Consider the following 10,952-nt stretch of genomic DNA (forward strand, 5'->3'; position numbering starts at 1 on the left):
TAAACATAAATTGTTCATTGGCATTTCATTTTTATTATAAAAGTATATTTTCTTATTTATTCGGATAATTTTTTTTTTGGTTTGATTTTTTCAAGCTCAACTGTTAATTTCGATCTCTGAATAAAAACGTTAGTTGGTAATAATTAAAGGAAAAATGCATATAATCTGACACAGTAAATAGAAAAATCGAAAAATAATACAGTGGGACAATATTAATATTCGATTCATTTTATATAGCTTAAACATTTTTTAAGATGTATTGAAAAACTGGAAATTCTCAAAAGTGTAAAACTAACTATAAATAATTACAATTGTGGTTAGGTTATATGTAAGTGTGCAATTCATGAATGAAGTAAATGTAAAGTTTTACTTTTTGGGCAGTGCCTCCTCGTCCGTGGGATCACAGTCGGCACAGTGCCAAGAATATCCGCGTATCTTTGGCGACTTCTTCAGCGGGGGTTCGAGGCAGGCGAAGTGATAATGCTTGTGGCATTCATCACAAGTCACAACCTGATTGGCCTTGCCACTTTCGGTGCAGACGCAGCAACTGATTTCCACATTTACTTTGGGATTGGAGATACGTGGTCTTCCCACACGTTGCTTGCGTGGACTGGACTTGCGGGGACTGATCTTACGCTGTGAAGATGGTGTTTCCAGCAGCGCCTTTGGCTCCTTGACTTTTTGGGGTGTCACAGGTTGTGGCGTCATTAATGCAGTTGCCACAACAATGGGCACTGGCGCCTGCTCTGGCTGCATGACATCTTCGACGGTCTCCACGGACGTAGGACGCGAGGCTTCGTCCACGGAGCGCACTGCATTGGCGGGCACATAGAAACTACGTGATTCAGGCGCATCTTCGCCGGGTAATCGCAACGTTTTGAATATAATTTTTATGGTGCTGCCAGAGTTGGCCGGATCAGGCGTAGAATCTTCGCCATGAGCGCGCTTCTTACGCTTCCTTTTGTGCTCCTTGTTGAAGGATTTTTCCGTATCCGACGATAAGTTGTGCTTGTTTTTATGCTTATCCTTGCGCTTGCCTTTTCGCGACTGCTTGCCAATGGAGTCATCTATGGAGTCCTCGCAACCAGACAGATTCGAGTTGCTGCGTGCCGGAATTGCTGTCGGTATGGCCAAGAGATTTGAACCAAAAACTGATGCTTGAACTGTAAGAGAATAATAATGCGTTATACCGGGCATATCAAGTAAAATGTGAGAATAAAAATGAAGGAAACTATCGAAAAAGGCTGAAAAAATAGAAGCAAAAACCAGGAAATTATAAATCAAAAAATTCTTTATAGTTTCAACATTAAAACAATCTAGTTCGTTCATATTGGGATAAAGGTGTTTAGATTTTCCTGACTGCGGTTATGTTTCTTTTAAGATTGTTTAACGAGAAAACCGATCAAATACGACAAAAACAATGATTATTTACTGGTTTCTTTTTAAGGACAACTCTAAAAATTAATCAAAATATTAAACAGTATTAGAAAAAGCCTAAATCCAAAATATTTTATTAAAAATCGGAGGACTTCTATACCAAGGCAAAAGTCTTCCCAATTTACTTTCCTAATTTTGGTTTCTACATTTTTTATTCCGATTTACAAGTTTGCTAGTTTTGCGTTTCTGATTTTTTTTCCTTCATCTTTGGTACGTTTGGTATCAAAACTCTTATAGGGAATCACGGGATTTCATTATGGAGCTACCCACCGTTTACAGGCGTCTTGCGTGGCGACTGCATCTTGGCGCGCTTTGGCGACTTGGTCAAATCCTCGATAGCATCGACAACAACAGGCAGAGATTTGTTTAGAGTACGCTTCATATGCTGCATCGTCTCCTTGGGCACATCGTCCAGGGAGTAGCGATCCACATAAACCAAATTTCCATCCTTATTGAAGCGAGTGCGCGATTTCCGTGGTCCTGGAGACATTTCAGTCACCGTATCGGAGACATCGGATTTGTCACAACATTCGGAGCATTGCCATCCATACTGTTTGGATTTCTTGGGCGGACGCGTCAACGGTGGATTCAAGCAGCCCAAATGGTAGTGTAGATTGCAGGTATCACACTTGACCAACAGATGCTGATCGTTGTTCCGCTTGCAGATCCCACAGCTAACAGCAGGTGAAATGGTCGAGGCTTTGTTGCTGTTCAGTTGGGATTGCTGAGTGCTCAGCAGTCGCGTGTTGTCCAGCTTACAGCCCGGCGTGGACAGGTGGGAGAGTGGAAAGCCCACGCCCATTTTTAATGCCGCTGCCGTTGGTACTGAGATGGGTCTTTGTGGAGGTGTCGCCACCTTGGGTGGCAGCTCCGGCTGTGGTCGCGCTATGGCATCCACACTGGACAGATTCAATTCCGGGCAGAGCAGGGACAAGCTGCTCTGGAGTGACTTTAGAGTAGTTGCTAGAGAATCCCTCGTAGCCTTCACCTGTTTACGCTCCTCAAGTGCACTGTCATACTTGGCACGCAACTCATCCTGCTCCCGGCTGAGCTGGGCATTGTGCTGGATGAGCTGTTGTTGTTGCTGCTTAAACTCGGACATCCGGACAATGCGATCCATGTAGTAGGCAGTGAATTCCACACTGAACGCAGGCGCAATGTGCCATTTTTTGCGTATGTCCTGCAGCGCCTGGATGTGTGCTTCCCGCTGCTCCAAGTGCTGTACATCCACGGCCATAAACTCGGCCTTGTCCAGCAGACGACGACAGGCGGAGGCGGAGCTGGTCAAGAGACGCGACATCTTTTGTGTGGGTACCCAAGGCGATGGCTTCAGTTGCTTGTGCTGTGCGTATTTCTGTTGTATCTTCAGCAGTTTCCGTTGTATGCGTGCCTGGGCAGGATTAGGATTCGCCTCAACCAGTTGTTGCTGGACAATCGCACGTTGCTTCGCCTGATGCAGCATGTTGAGCCGAAGTGTATGATAGTTCCGTCGTCGCTTTTTGATCATCTCCTTCTCGGAGTGCACCTTGCAATGAGCATAGAATGGATCCGCTGCATCATCCTCATGGTGGGCTTCAATTAGAAAACCTGCCACCTGGGCGCAGGTGACGTGAAAATATGTTTTACACATGCCGGCATCACAGCCAATGCAAACTCCAGTTCGGGCAAAAAGCGCATTGTCACAGAGGGAGCACAGTTTGGCGCCCCATTTGCTGTACTGCATCTCGAAGAGCGTCACGGAGCTGAGCTGTTCCACCTCGCCAAAGGCCACACCTGGCACATAGAGCGCACAAATCAAATGCACCCATTTGCCGACATCCGTTTCCTTGTAAATGCCACCTTTATTCGGGCACAATTCGCAGTCTGGCTCGGAGACGCCCGCTCGACACGCCTCACAGAACCAGGGCTCCGTGGAGCAGGTGGAGTTGGTGCTGGAGATGCTCACATTGTCACTGACGCCGTAGCAGCCCTCGTGCACGGACACACCACAAGAATCGCATTCGACGATCTCGTTAACATCGTCGCTCCGTTCGCCAAGGCAGACACAACACATGCGCTTCGGTGGCGCCAACGACAGTGCCTCACAATTGAAGCCGTTCACACGTGGCGGAGCAACATGAACTGAAGAGACTGATGAATTGACTATATAATACAACAAATTATATACATTATTATAAATTCACCTTGAGCTGGAGCTATTGCTGCCTCCTCCTCCGCCTGATTCACATTGTTATCGGCCAACAGCTGGCGCAGCTGCAGCGTCGAATCATCGCTGTCATCACCAGAGTCGGCGTTTGAATCGCTGTCGCTGCTGCTGCTGGCGTCGCTGCTGTCACCCTCCCCATCACTTTCGTCTTTTGAGCCATCTGAGCAATTGTCAATGTCGGGTAGAAAATCACTGTCTGATGAGCTTTCACCCAAATCAAAGTCTAGTAGCGCTTGAGTTGTTATTTTCGGTTGGCGAACGCGCTTAAATGGCGCCATTTATTACAATATTTGTGACTTTTTCCACCAAAATGCAAGAAAAATCCGACAAGCAGCCAAATAGAGCTGGGCTAATATCGATATCAACTATCGTTTAGTAACCAATCGATATTCGTTTTGGCTGGCACAATCCACCCCCACTAATTTAATTTAGGCGGAACTTTTAAAAATAAACCTTAAACTGAAATTTTTAAATATGATTTGAAAATTAGTTTTTCGCAACTCTTTTTTGTAAATCAAAATTAATTGCAATTTCTCAATTTTTTCTTAGAGAAAAAAAATAAAAGTTATTCCATAGCTTTGAAATATTTTAATTGTTTAATTTTAATAAGTTGTCTTAAAAAAATTGCAATTTTAATTTAGATATTAATTGTTATGGTAGATGTATACATTTATTAATATAAAAACAATAGTCCATATTTTAAAAGACCTCCAGTTGCTCAATAGGCAACCATTTGGAGCTCTCCAAAGCGTCGTACAAATGTCTATCTAAATCGATAGTTTCCCGATTTAGCTTGTCCACGTCTACCACAAATTTGTGTTCCTCCAGTCCATAGTCATCTTCAGCAGTCGCCGGCGTATTGGTAGTTGGACTCTGCTGCTGTTGCTGCTCATATTGTGCACTGCGCTGGGCGCTCCAAGCCTCCGCCTGCTGAGCAAGTGTCTGTGGATTCGAGTGGGATTGCGACATGGCCTGTTGATAGTAGGCGGCAGCATCGGTAATAGACGGAGCAGAGGCCTGATCATAGTAACCCTGCCAGGCATTATAGCCCTGCCAATAGGTGCTAGTTGGATCATAATACGGTGAATATTCGGTGGCGGCACTTGTCGAAGCCGTAGGCGTTGCCGTCGGGCCGCCGTATCCATAGTTGGCATTGGCGTTACCTAAAGCAGAGTGAAGTTCGGTCTTCGGCTTGGGCACTGCATTACAGATCTTGATCGGCTTAGTGCCAAGACCAATGTAGCCATTCATGTCGTACAGCGCAGACTTTTGCTCATCCTCAATGCTGAAACGTACAAATCCGTAACCCTTGGAGAAGCCCAGACTGTCCAAAATCACTTTTGCCATTTTAATTGATGTATATTTGCTGGAGAAGACCTTGTACAGCGAATAATCATCCACGTCCGAGCTGAGATCACCAACCCAAACGCTGAACTCTCGCTCATTTCCTGGCATTTTGTATGAATTACTCGCCGAATTGAGACGGAAGCGAACGATGGGATTTGTTCCGGGAATCGGTTTGCCATTCAACTTATGCATAGCGTCCAATGCATGATCATCCGATATGAAATTGACAAAACAATAGCCGGCTGGCTCGCCAGTGTATTTATTACGCATAAGACGCACTGTTGTTGGATCTTCACCCATTTTTCGGAATGCGGCAATTATGAAATTCTCCGTCATGTACGTATCCAGCTGCAAGCAAATTAGAGATTTTATTTCAATCGCTATGAAGCGTACCTTATGCCACTTACGCTGCCCATCCATAGCTGACAATGTACGGATGTCATTTTGTTAATAGAATTTCAATTAGATGCTTTTTTGTCTAGAAATTAAATGACTGGAAAAAAAAACACGCGTAAACAAACTATGAAATAAATCTATAGTCAACAGAGCTGCATACGATTTATGTTATCGATAATACAAAAGCTGTCGAAACGATTAGTGCTGCCACTAAATACAAAAAATTCTTACAAAACGTAAACAGTGCTTAAAAACTAGCTGGCAACTACCTGCCGTTATCATATTTGATATTGTGCGTGCTTGTCAAATTCAAAATAAACATTATACAAAATGCGCGTAACTTTGACACGTTTAGCAGCTTTTACGCCAAAATTGAAGGAAGTTCGCATCATTTTAGACCCGTCTGGAAAAGCCTCGAAAGGAGTGAGGTAAATTATTATGCAGTTTGCGTATTGACATTATATAATTAAATATAATTACAAAACCTTTTTTCAGGGAATATATTCAGAGATTTTATCCAAATCTGAAAAAGAATAACCCAAATCTGCCCATATTGGTAAGAGAGTGCAGTGGCGTGAAGCCAAAACTCTGGGCTCGCTATGGTAAGCTGAAATTTTGAAATAGTCCAAAGATTTTTTTTATTAAATTATTCGGAATTTTAGAAAATGGCAAGGAAGTTTCAATATCACTGACGAATCAAACTGTTCCCGATATACAAAAGCAGCTGGAGGCAGTTGGTAAATAAAGGAATTTAGTAATTCTGGGCATATGTAAGAATAGTAGAAAGCAATAAAAAATATTACCAATATGGGTTAATCTTCTTATTTGGATCCTGACACGACATTTTCTATTAGAAAATTTCAAATTTGTCATTGTCTTCATCGAAAATATTTATATTATTTTAATTTTTATTTCATCTTTTTTTATAGAATAAGTACAGGGTCTCTGACAGTCGAGTCAACTCGACTATAGCCTTTCCCACTACATAGTTATTTTTATTTATGTTGGACATTGTACATTTTATGTATGTATACATTTATTAATGACAGCTAGACATTAGGTACATGATTAGCAATGATCAACATTAATTAATTCTCAAATGCTGGCAGTCCAAACTGCTCTGGCTTAAAATCCTCAAGAGAGCGCAACACCTGCGTTGCATGGGAGCAACGTTCCTTGGAAAGCCTTGGATCTGGTACCATGATCGTCTGCATGCCAGCACTTTCTCCGGCCGCAACGCCATTGGGCGAATCCTCGAACACCAGACAATTTTCGGGCTTTGGCTTATCACTGAACCGAGCGGCGGCAATAAGAAAGATATCAGGAGCTGGTTTGCCATTCTTGACTTCTTTGTCGGAGGAACCGCAGACCCGATGATTGAAGAGATCAAAGAGTTCCCGATGATTTGTGGTTTTCAACTCGACCATTTCGGCTCCCGAGCTGGTAGCCAATGCGAAAGGCACTTTTTTGGCGTGCAGATGACGCAAAAGACGTTCAGCACCTGGATAGGATTTAAGAAGAGATACTTATATGAATGAAGTGCTTGGTAACCCTTAAGATATAGCATGAAATCACAAGCAACTAACAGCAATTGGACATAACGAATCTCTAACAAGCGTTGAAGGTGCTAACCTTCTAAAAGGGGAACATTTAGCATCCGTTCGCCGCACATTTTGTGATAACGCTTCAAAAACTCGCCAACGGTTAAGGGCAATTGGCATTCATCTATGGCTATTTCGGCAGAGCGTTTTTCTGTTGTCCCCATAACCCTAAATCGCACCGCCTCCGGATAGGGACGACCAAAACTGCCCGCAATTTGCCTTGTGATTTCCTCGTATATCTTCTCAGTGTCTGCGAAAATAGTACGAATATCGAGGGGAAATTAGTACCTGGCATTAATTTAGCATCCCCCATCAGAGTTCGTGTATTTTCCACTTGATGCTTCGCGTACTCTTCCCATGTCATCGGCAGATCATAGTAATGAACCATGAACTCTGCCACAGGACGTGTCTGCAGTCCCATAACTTTTTCCTTCACTTCAAATGTGTATTTCAGTCCGTACGGATCGAGCACCATTTGGGTAGCCAAAGTGTACAGGGTCTCGGTGTCTGGTTGTAAACATGTGTAATGCACGACAATAAACAAGTAAGAACACAAAAGTCGAGTTGCCCGACTATAAGATACCCATTACTCAATTTTAATTACATTTCAGGGAATTAAATTGATCTAAGAAGTTAATTAAAAGCGTAAACTTGGAATCTATAATTTTAAATTTTTGAAAAACACTACGGGGGACCCTTTAAATAAATTTTAATGCAGAATAAATTTAGATGAAAAATTTCAAGTTTCAAAATTGCCAAATGCTAGAGAAAAATTCGTAAATTTTTTTCAATTGTACAAATTATTTAAATGAAGTTAACCAAATATGAAAAGAGTCTGATTGCTAAATCCAGTTAAGGTTGTCAAGATCCAGAATTATCTACAGTAACTATGTGTTTTATTTAAAAAAACAAGAGTTCATTTTTCTTCTTAAATTATGGATGTTTTAACAAAACAAACCAACAAAATCCATTTCAACTACTTTTAAAAATAAAAGAAATCAAACGCTTTTTCGACAAACTGTATATACCCTACTTCTCACTCCCATTCCTTCTGAATGTTACATACTTTGCCACGAACACAATATACACTTGTACCCTACGAGTAACGGGTATAATTATCGATATCACCCCGCTCACTTACCAAGCAACAGGCCATCCATATCGAAGATGCAGTGCGTCACATTTCTCAATACTTTTTGTGCCATTTTTGTTTTCTTTTTCGATTATGTAACTTTGTAAGTTAGCCCTTAACTGCAAAAACACAAATATGTATATACTGTATATTATTTACACGTCAATGTAATTTGTTTACAATATTGCTGCTTGAGCTTTTCGCATGTTTCAATGCCCAGACACAGGCAATTTCTTGAAAGCTTTGCCGGCTACATTCCCCGATTTTCTTTTATTTTTATTTACAGCAAGTTTGTCAATGCTTTGTCCTTGTCTCAAGGACAGCCCACTTCTTGCGGAAATATTACACAGATATTGCAACCTTGACCTACAAGTAATGCTTCCTCTTGTTTATTTTAATGCGACTGCGTCGTCAAGCACAACCGTTCAGTCAAACGCTCTGCGAAAATCTGCCCCAAAACGCGCCCGTTCATTTAAGCTTTGTGCTGACAAGGCTGCCAGACTGCGTTAAATTAGAAAATTTTCCATTTTGTACCCTGTAGACGCCGCAATGTTAGAGGGTGTACGCTTTTATGATGATTACAGGTGTCAATAGATTTTTTTGGTCTATGGTCAAGCAATATAATTTTCCATTTTTTGAAAAATAATTGTGCTTTAAAGTTTCTTTACCTGATCTATGATATAACTGATTTAAATCCATTGTCGCTTTATTTCACCATAATTATGGCATATTCAGTCAACTTTATTATGCCGATTACACACACACACACTCTTTTGAGTGTGAGTATGCAAGAATAACAAGACCTGACATGAAAGAACACACAAATTGCGCTAACTTGTTTTTCTTTTAAATTTATTAAAAAACAAATACATTTTTGATGGTCGAATGTATTACGTTCAGTTGCATTAAGAAGAGGAATATCTGTAATAACAAATACAATTATTAAAAATCAAACAAATATAATTAAGAGTCGGTCGCACCTTAAACTTAGGCGCTCAGCAAGCAGACACCACCGGCCTTCTTGATCTTGTCCTCAGCCTTCTTGGAGAAGTACTTGGCCCTGACGATGATGGGGCGAGCGGGCAAGTGACCGCGTCCCAGCAGCTTGTAGTAGCCCTGAATGATAAAAGATAAGAGAGCCAAGTGTAAATAGAAAAGTAATGGCAATCAAATTACAACATATGCATTTGCTAATTGTTTTTTTGATCTGAAAGGCTTTCGCTACATGGTGAGAGCAATTGTACGGTCGCATTCAGTCCGCCCATCGCCTTGGGTGTCTCTTCATATCAAAGCATAGCAATAACAAAGCATAAATACTAGTGATGTAAAACAACTCGATACATCGATATATTGATTTTTGTAGAATCAATTAGTTGATATCATTACATATAAAAATATCCATATATATGTATATATTAAAGATATTACCTGTTATAAAATCTACATCGATTTATTTTTTACATCACTAATAAATACCTTTGTTATCATTGGTATGATTAACTTACGAATTGAACCAGATCGATAACTGGCGCCTTCGTGCTCTTCTCCTTCTCCAGTTCAGCGAACTTCTCGGCTCCGACCAGAGACCACAATTTGTCCAGGTTGATTTCGGGCCTGAACTTGTGCTGGCGACGCAAGTGGAAGTTCCTCATGCCCACCTTGCCGAAGTAACCGGGATGGTATTTGTCGAAGTTGATGCGGTGATGGTGCATGCCACCAGCGTTACCGCGACCTCCCGGATGCTTGCGGTGCTTGCCGATACGGCCATGACCGTGACTGACATGACCACGCAGCTTCCTGGTCTTCTTCCTCTTGATATTCGACTGTGAAAATTCGAAAAACAATTCGGAATTAGAAATAAATGCCAACATTTATTGCACGTGCATTGTCAGCGGCAATTTAAATCACCGACGTTGGCTTTTCCAGCAACACACAACACATGGGGAGGTTATGTTTGCACGCCATTGTCGCATTCTTTTGTATTTTGCTCACTTTCACATTGCTCAAGCACTCGGCAAATTACTGCACTGTGTGCAGCACATTTTGCTGTTCAACTAATATGCATATTTAATTGTTTATGCTTATTCCACGTTTCTTTAAACAAAAAATTGAACTGCACAACTCGTAGCAACGTCCACTCACCATCTTCAGAGTTTTGGAAAGAAAGAAGTGAGCAAAGTTGGCTGCGCTTCAAACCAACACTGGGAATGTGTGTCTACTATGTACTTTTCAACACTGATCGCAATTAGGGTGACCAGATATTCAAAACTAACGCAAAAAAAAACACAGTTGCATATATTTTAAAAACATAATTTATAATTTTAAAAAATATATACTTTAAAATAAAGTTATTCAATAATATTAACGAGCTCATGCTTCGCAAAACATACAAAAACATTTCCACCGAAAACATAAAATTATTGGTCGTGTGCGGTGCAAATTTTAAAATGCAAATAACTTTGAAATTAATTAACATTTTGATGAAAATTTAAAATTCGAAATTTGAATAAAAAAAATATATATAAATTTTAATGAAGGTTTGAAACTCGTTAACAAGAGAAGTAAATAATAAATTCTAAAAAAGAAAAAAAATTTCATAAGATCGAGAAAATTCCAACAAAAATTCTGCTAAAATTTTCAAAATTCTAGCTTCAAAAATAAGAAAAATTTCAATTTAGTCAAATTTTCAAAGTTGCAACTGAATTTTTATTTTTATTAAATTAGAACAAGTTGCCAGATCGGGAAATTTCTGTAGGTGGCAGCCTTTGGGCCAAAACAGTGTTTCCACAAAGCATCTAAATTTGTTTCTGTGGGCAAACGAACTCTAAAAATA

General features: G+C 40.7%; 5 protein-coding genes across 8 annotated transcripts; 1 reads left to right on the forward strand and 4 right to left on the reverse strand.

The window, feature by feature from the left end:
* Positions 1 to 143: 143 nt before the first annotated feature.
* Positions 144 to 4,014, reverse strand: LOC117780821 (PHD finger protein 14). 2 transcript variants are annotated; one of them, XM_034617489.1, is made up of 3 exons: positions 3,621 to 4,014; positions 1,708 to 3,558; positions 144 to 1,163 (listed from the first exon to the last, which is right to left on the reverse strand). In XM_034617489.1, the coding sequence occupies exons 1-3, from the start codon at positions 3,919 to 3,921 to the stop codon at positions 367 to 369; spliced, it is 2,949 nt and encodes a 982-aa protein (XP_034473380.1). In that variant the 5' UTR covers positions 3,922 to 4,014; the 3' UTR covers positions 144 to 366. The 2 variants fall into 2 exon arrangements, with proteins under 2 accessions (XP_034473380.1, XP_034473379.1); XM_034617488.1 differs by having other exon boundaries at positions 1,708 to 3,567.
* A 274-nt stretch (positions 4,015 to 4,288) lies between these two features.
* Positions 4,289 to 5,529, reverse strand: LOC117781787 (tRNA selenocysteine 1-associated protein 1). Its single transcript, XM_034618650.1, has 2 exons — positions 5,398 to 5,529; positions 4,289 to 5,338 (listed from the first exon to the last, which is right to left on the reverse strand). Exons 1-2 carry the CDS (start codon positions 5,431 to 5,433, stop codon positions 4,343 to 4,345), a joined length of 1,032 nt encoding a protein of 343 aa, XP_034474541.1. The 5' UTR covers positions 5,434 to 5,529; the 3' UTR covers positions 4,289 to 4,342.
* Positions 5,530 to 5,635: 106 nt separating this feature from the next.
* LOC117781788 (NADH dehydrogenase [ubiquinone] 1 alpha subcomplex subunit 2) lies at positions 5,636 to 6,194 on the forward strand. The gene is made up of 3 exons (XM_034618651.1): positions 5,636 to 5,814; positions 5,882 to 5,988; positions 6,049 to 6,194. Exons 1-3 carry the CDS (start codon positions 5,717 to 5,719, stop codon positions 6,129 to 6,131), a joined length of 288 nt encoding a protein of 95 aa, XP_034474542.1. The 5' UTR covers positions 5,636 to 5,716; the 3' UTR covers positions 6,132 to 6,194.
* Positions 6,195 to 6,384: 190 nt separating this feature from the next.
* LOC117781379 (probable pseudouridine-5'-phosphatase) lies at positions 6,385 to 8,604 on the reverse strand. 3 transcript variants are annotated; one of them, XM_034618130.1, is made up of 4 exons: positions 8,490 to 8,604; positions 8,129 to 8,238; positions 7,019 to 7,237; positions 6,385 to 6,887 (listed from the first exon to the last, which is right to left on the reverse strand). In XM_034618130.1, exons 2-4 carry the CDS (start codon positions 8,190 to 8,192, stop codon positions 6,475 to 6,477), a joined length of 696 nt encoding a protein of 231 aa, XP_034474021.1. In that variant the 5' UTR covers positions 8,193 to 8,238; positions 8,490 to 8,604; the 3' UTR covers positions 6,385 to 6,474. The 3 variants fall into 3 exon arrangements, with proteins under 3 accessions (XP_034474021.1, XP_034474020.1, XP_034474022.1); XM_034618129.1 differs by lacking the exon at positions 7,019 to 7,237 and adding an exon at positions 7,276 to 7,494 and having other exon boundaries at positions 8,490 to 8,603; XM_034618131.1 differs by lacking the exon at positions 7,019 to 7,237 and adding an exon at positions 7,276 to 7,494 and having other exon boundaries at positions 8,404 to 8,603.
* Positions 8,605 to 8,944: 340 nt separating this feature from the next.
* On the reverse strand, positions 8,945 to 10,329 carry LOC117780265 (60S ribosomal protein L27a). The gene is made up of 4 exons (XM_034616719.1): positions 10,262 to 10,329; positions 9,625 to 9,942; positions 9,100 to 9,235; positions 8,945 to 9,040 (listed from the first exon to the last, which is right to left on the reverse strand). Exons 1-3 carry the CDS (start codon positions 10,262 to 10,264, stop codon positions 9,107 to 9,109), a joined length of 450 nt encoding a protein of 149 aa, XP_034472610.1. The 5' UTR covers positions 10,265 to 10,329; the 3' UTR covers positions 8,945 to 9,040; positions 9,100 to 9,106.
* Positions 10,330 to 10,952: the final 623 nt, after the last annotated feature.

The sequence above is a fragment of the Drosophila innubila genome (genome assembly GCF_004354385.1).
Source record: "Drosophila innubila isolate TH190305 chromosome 2L unlocalized genomic scaffold, UK_Dinn_1.0 4_B_2L, whole genome shotgun sequence".
Taxonomy (NCBI): Eukaryota; Metazoa; Arthropoda; class Insecta; order Diptera; family Drosophilidae; genus Drosophila; species Drosophila innubila.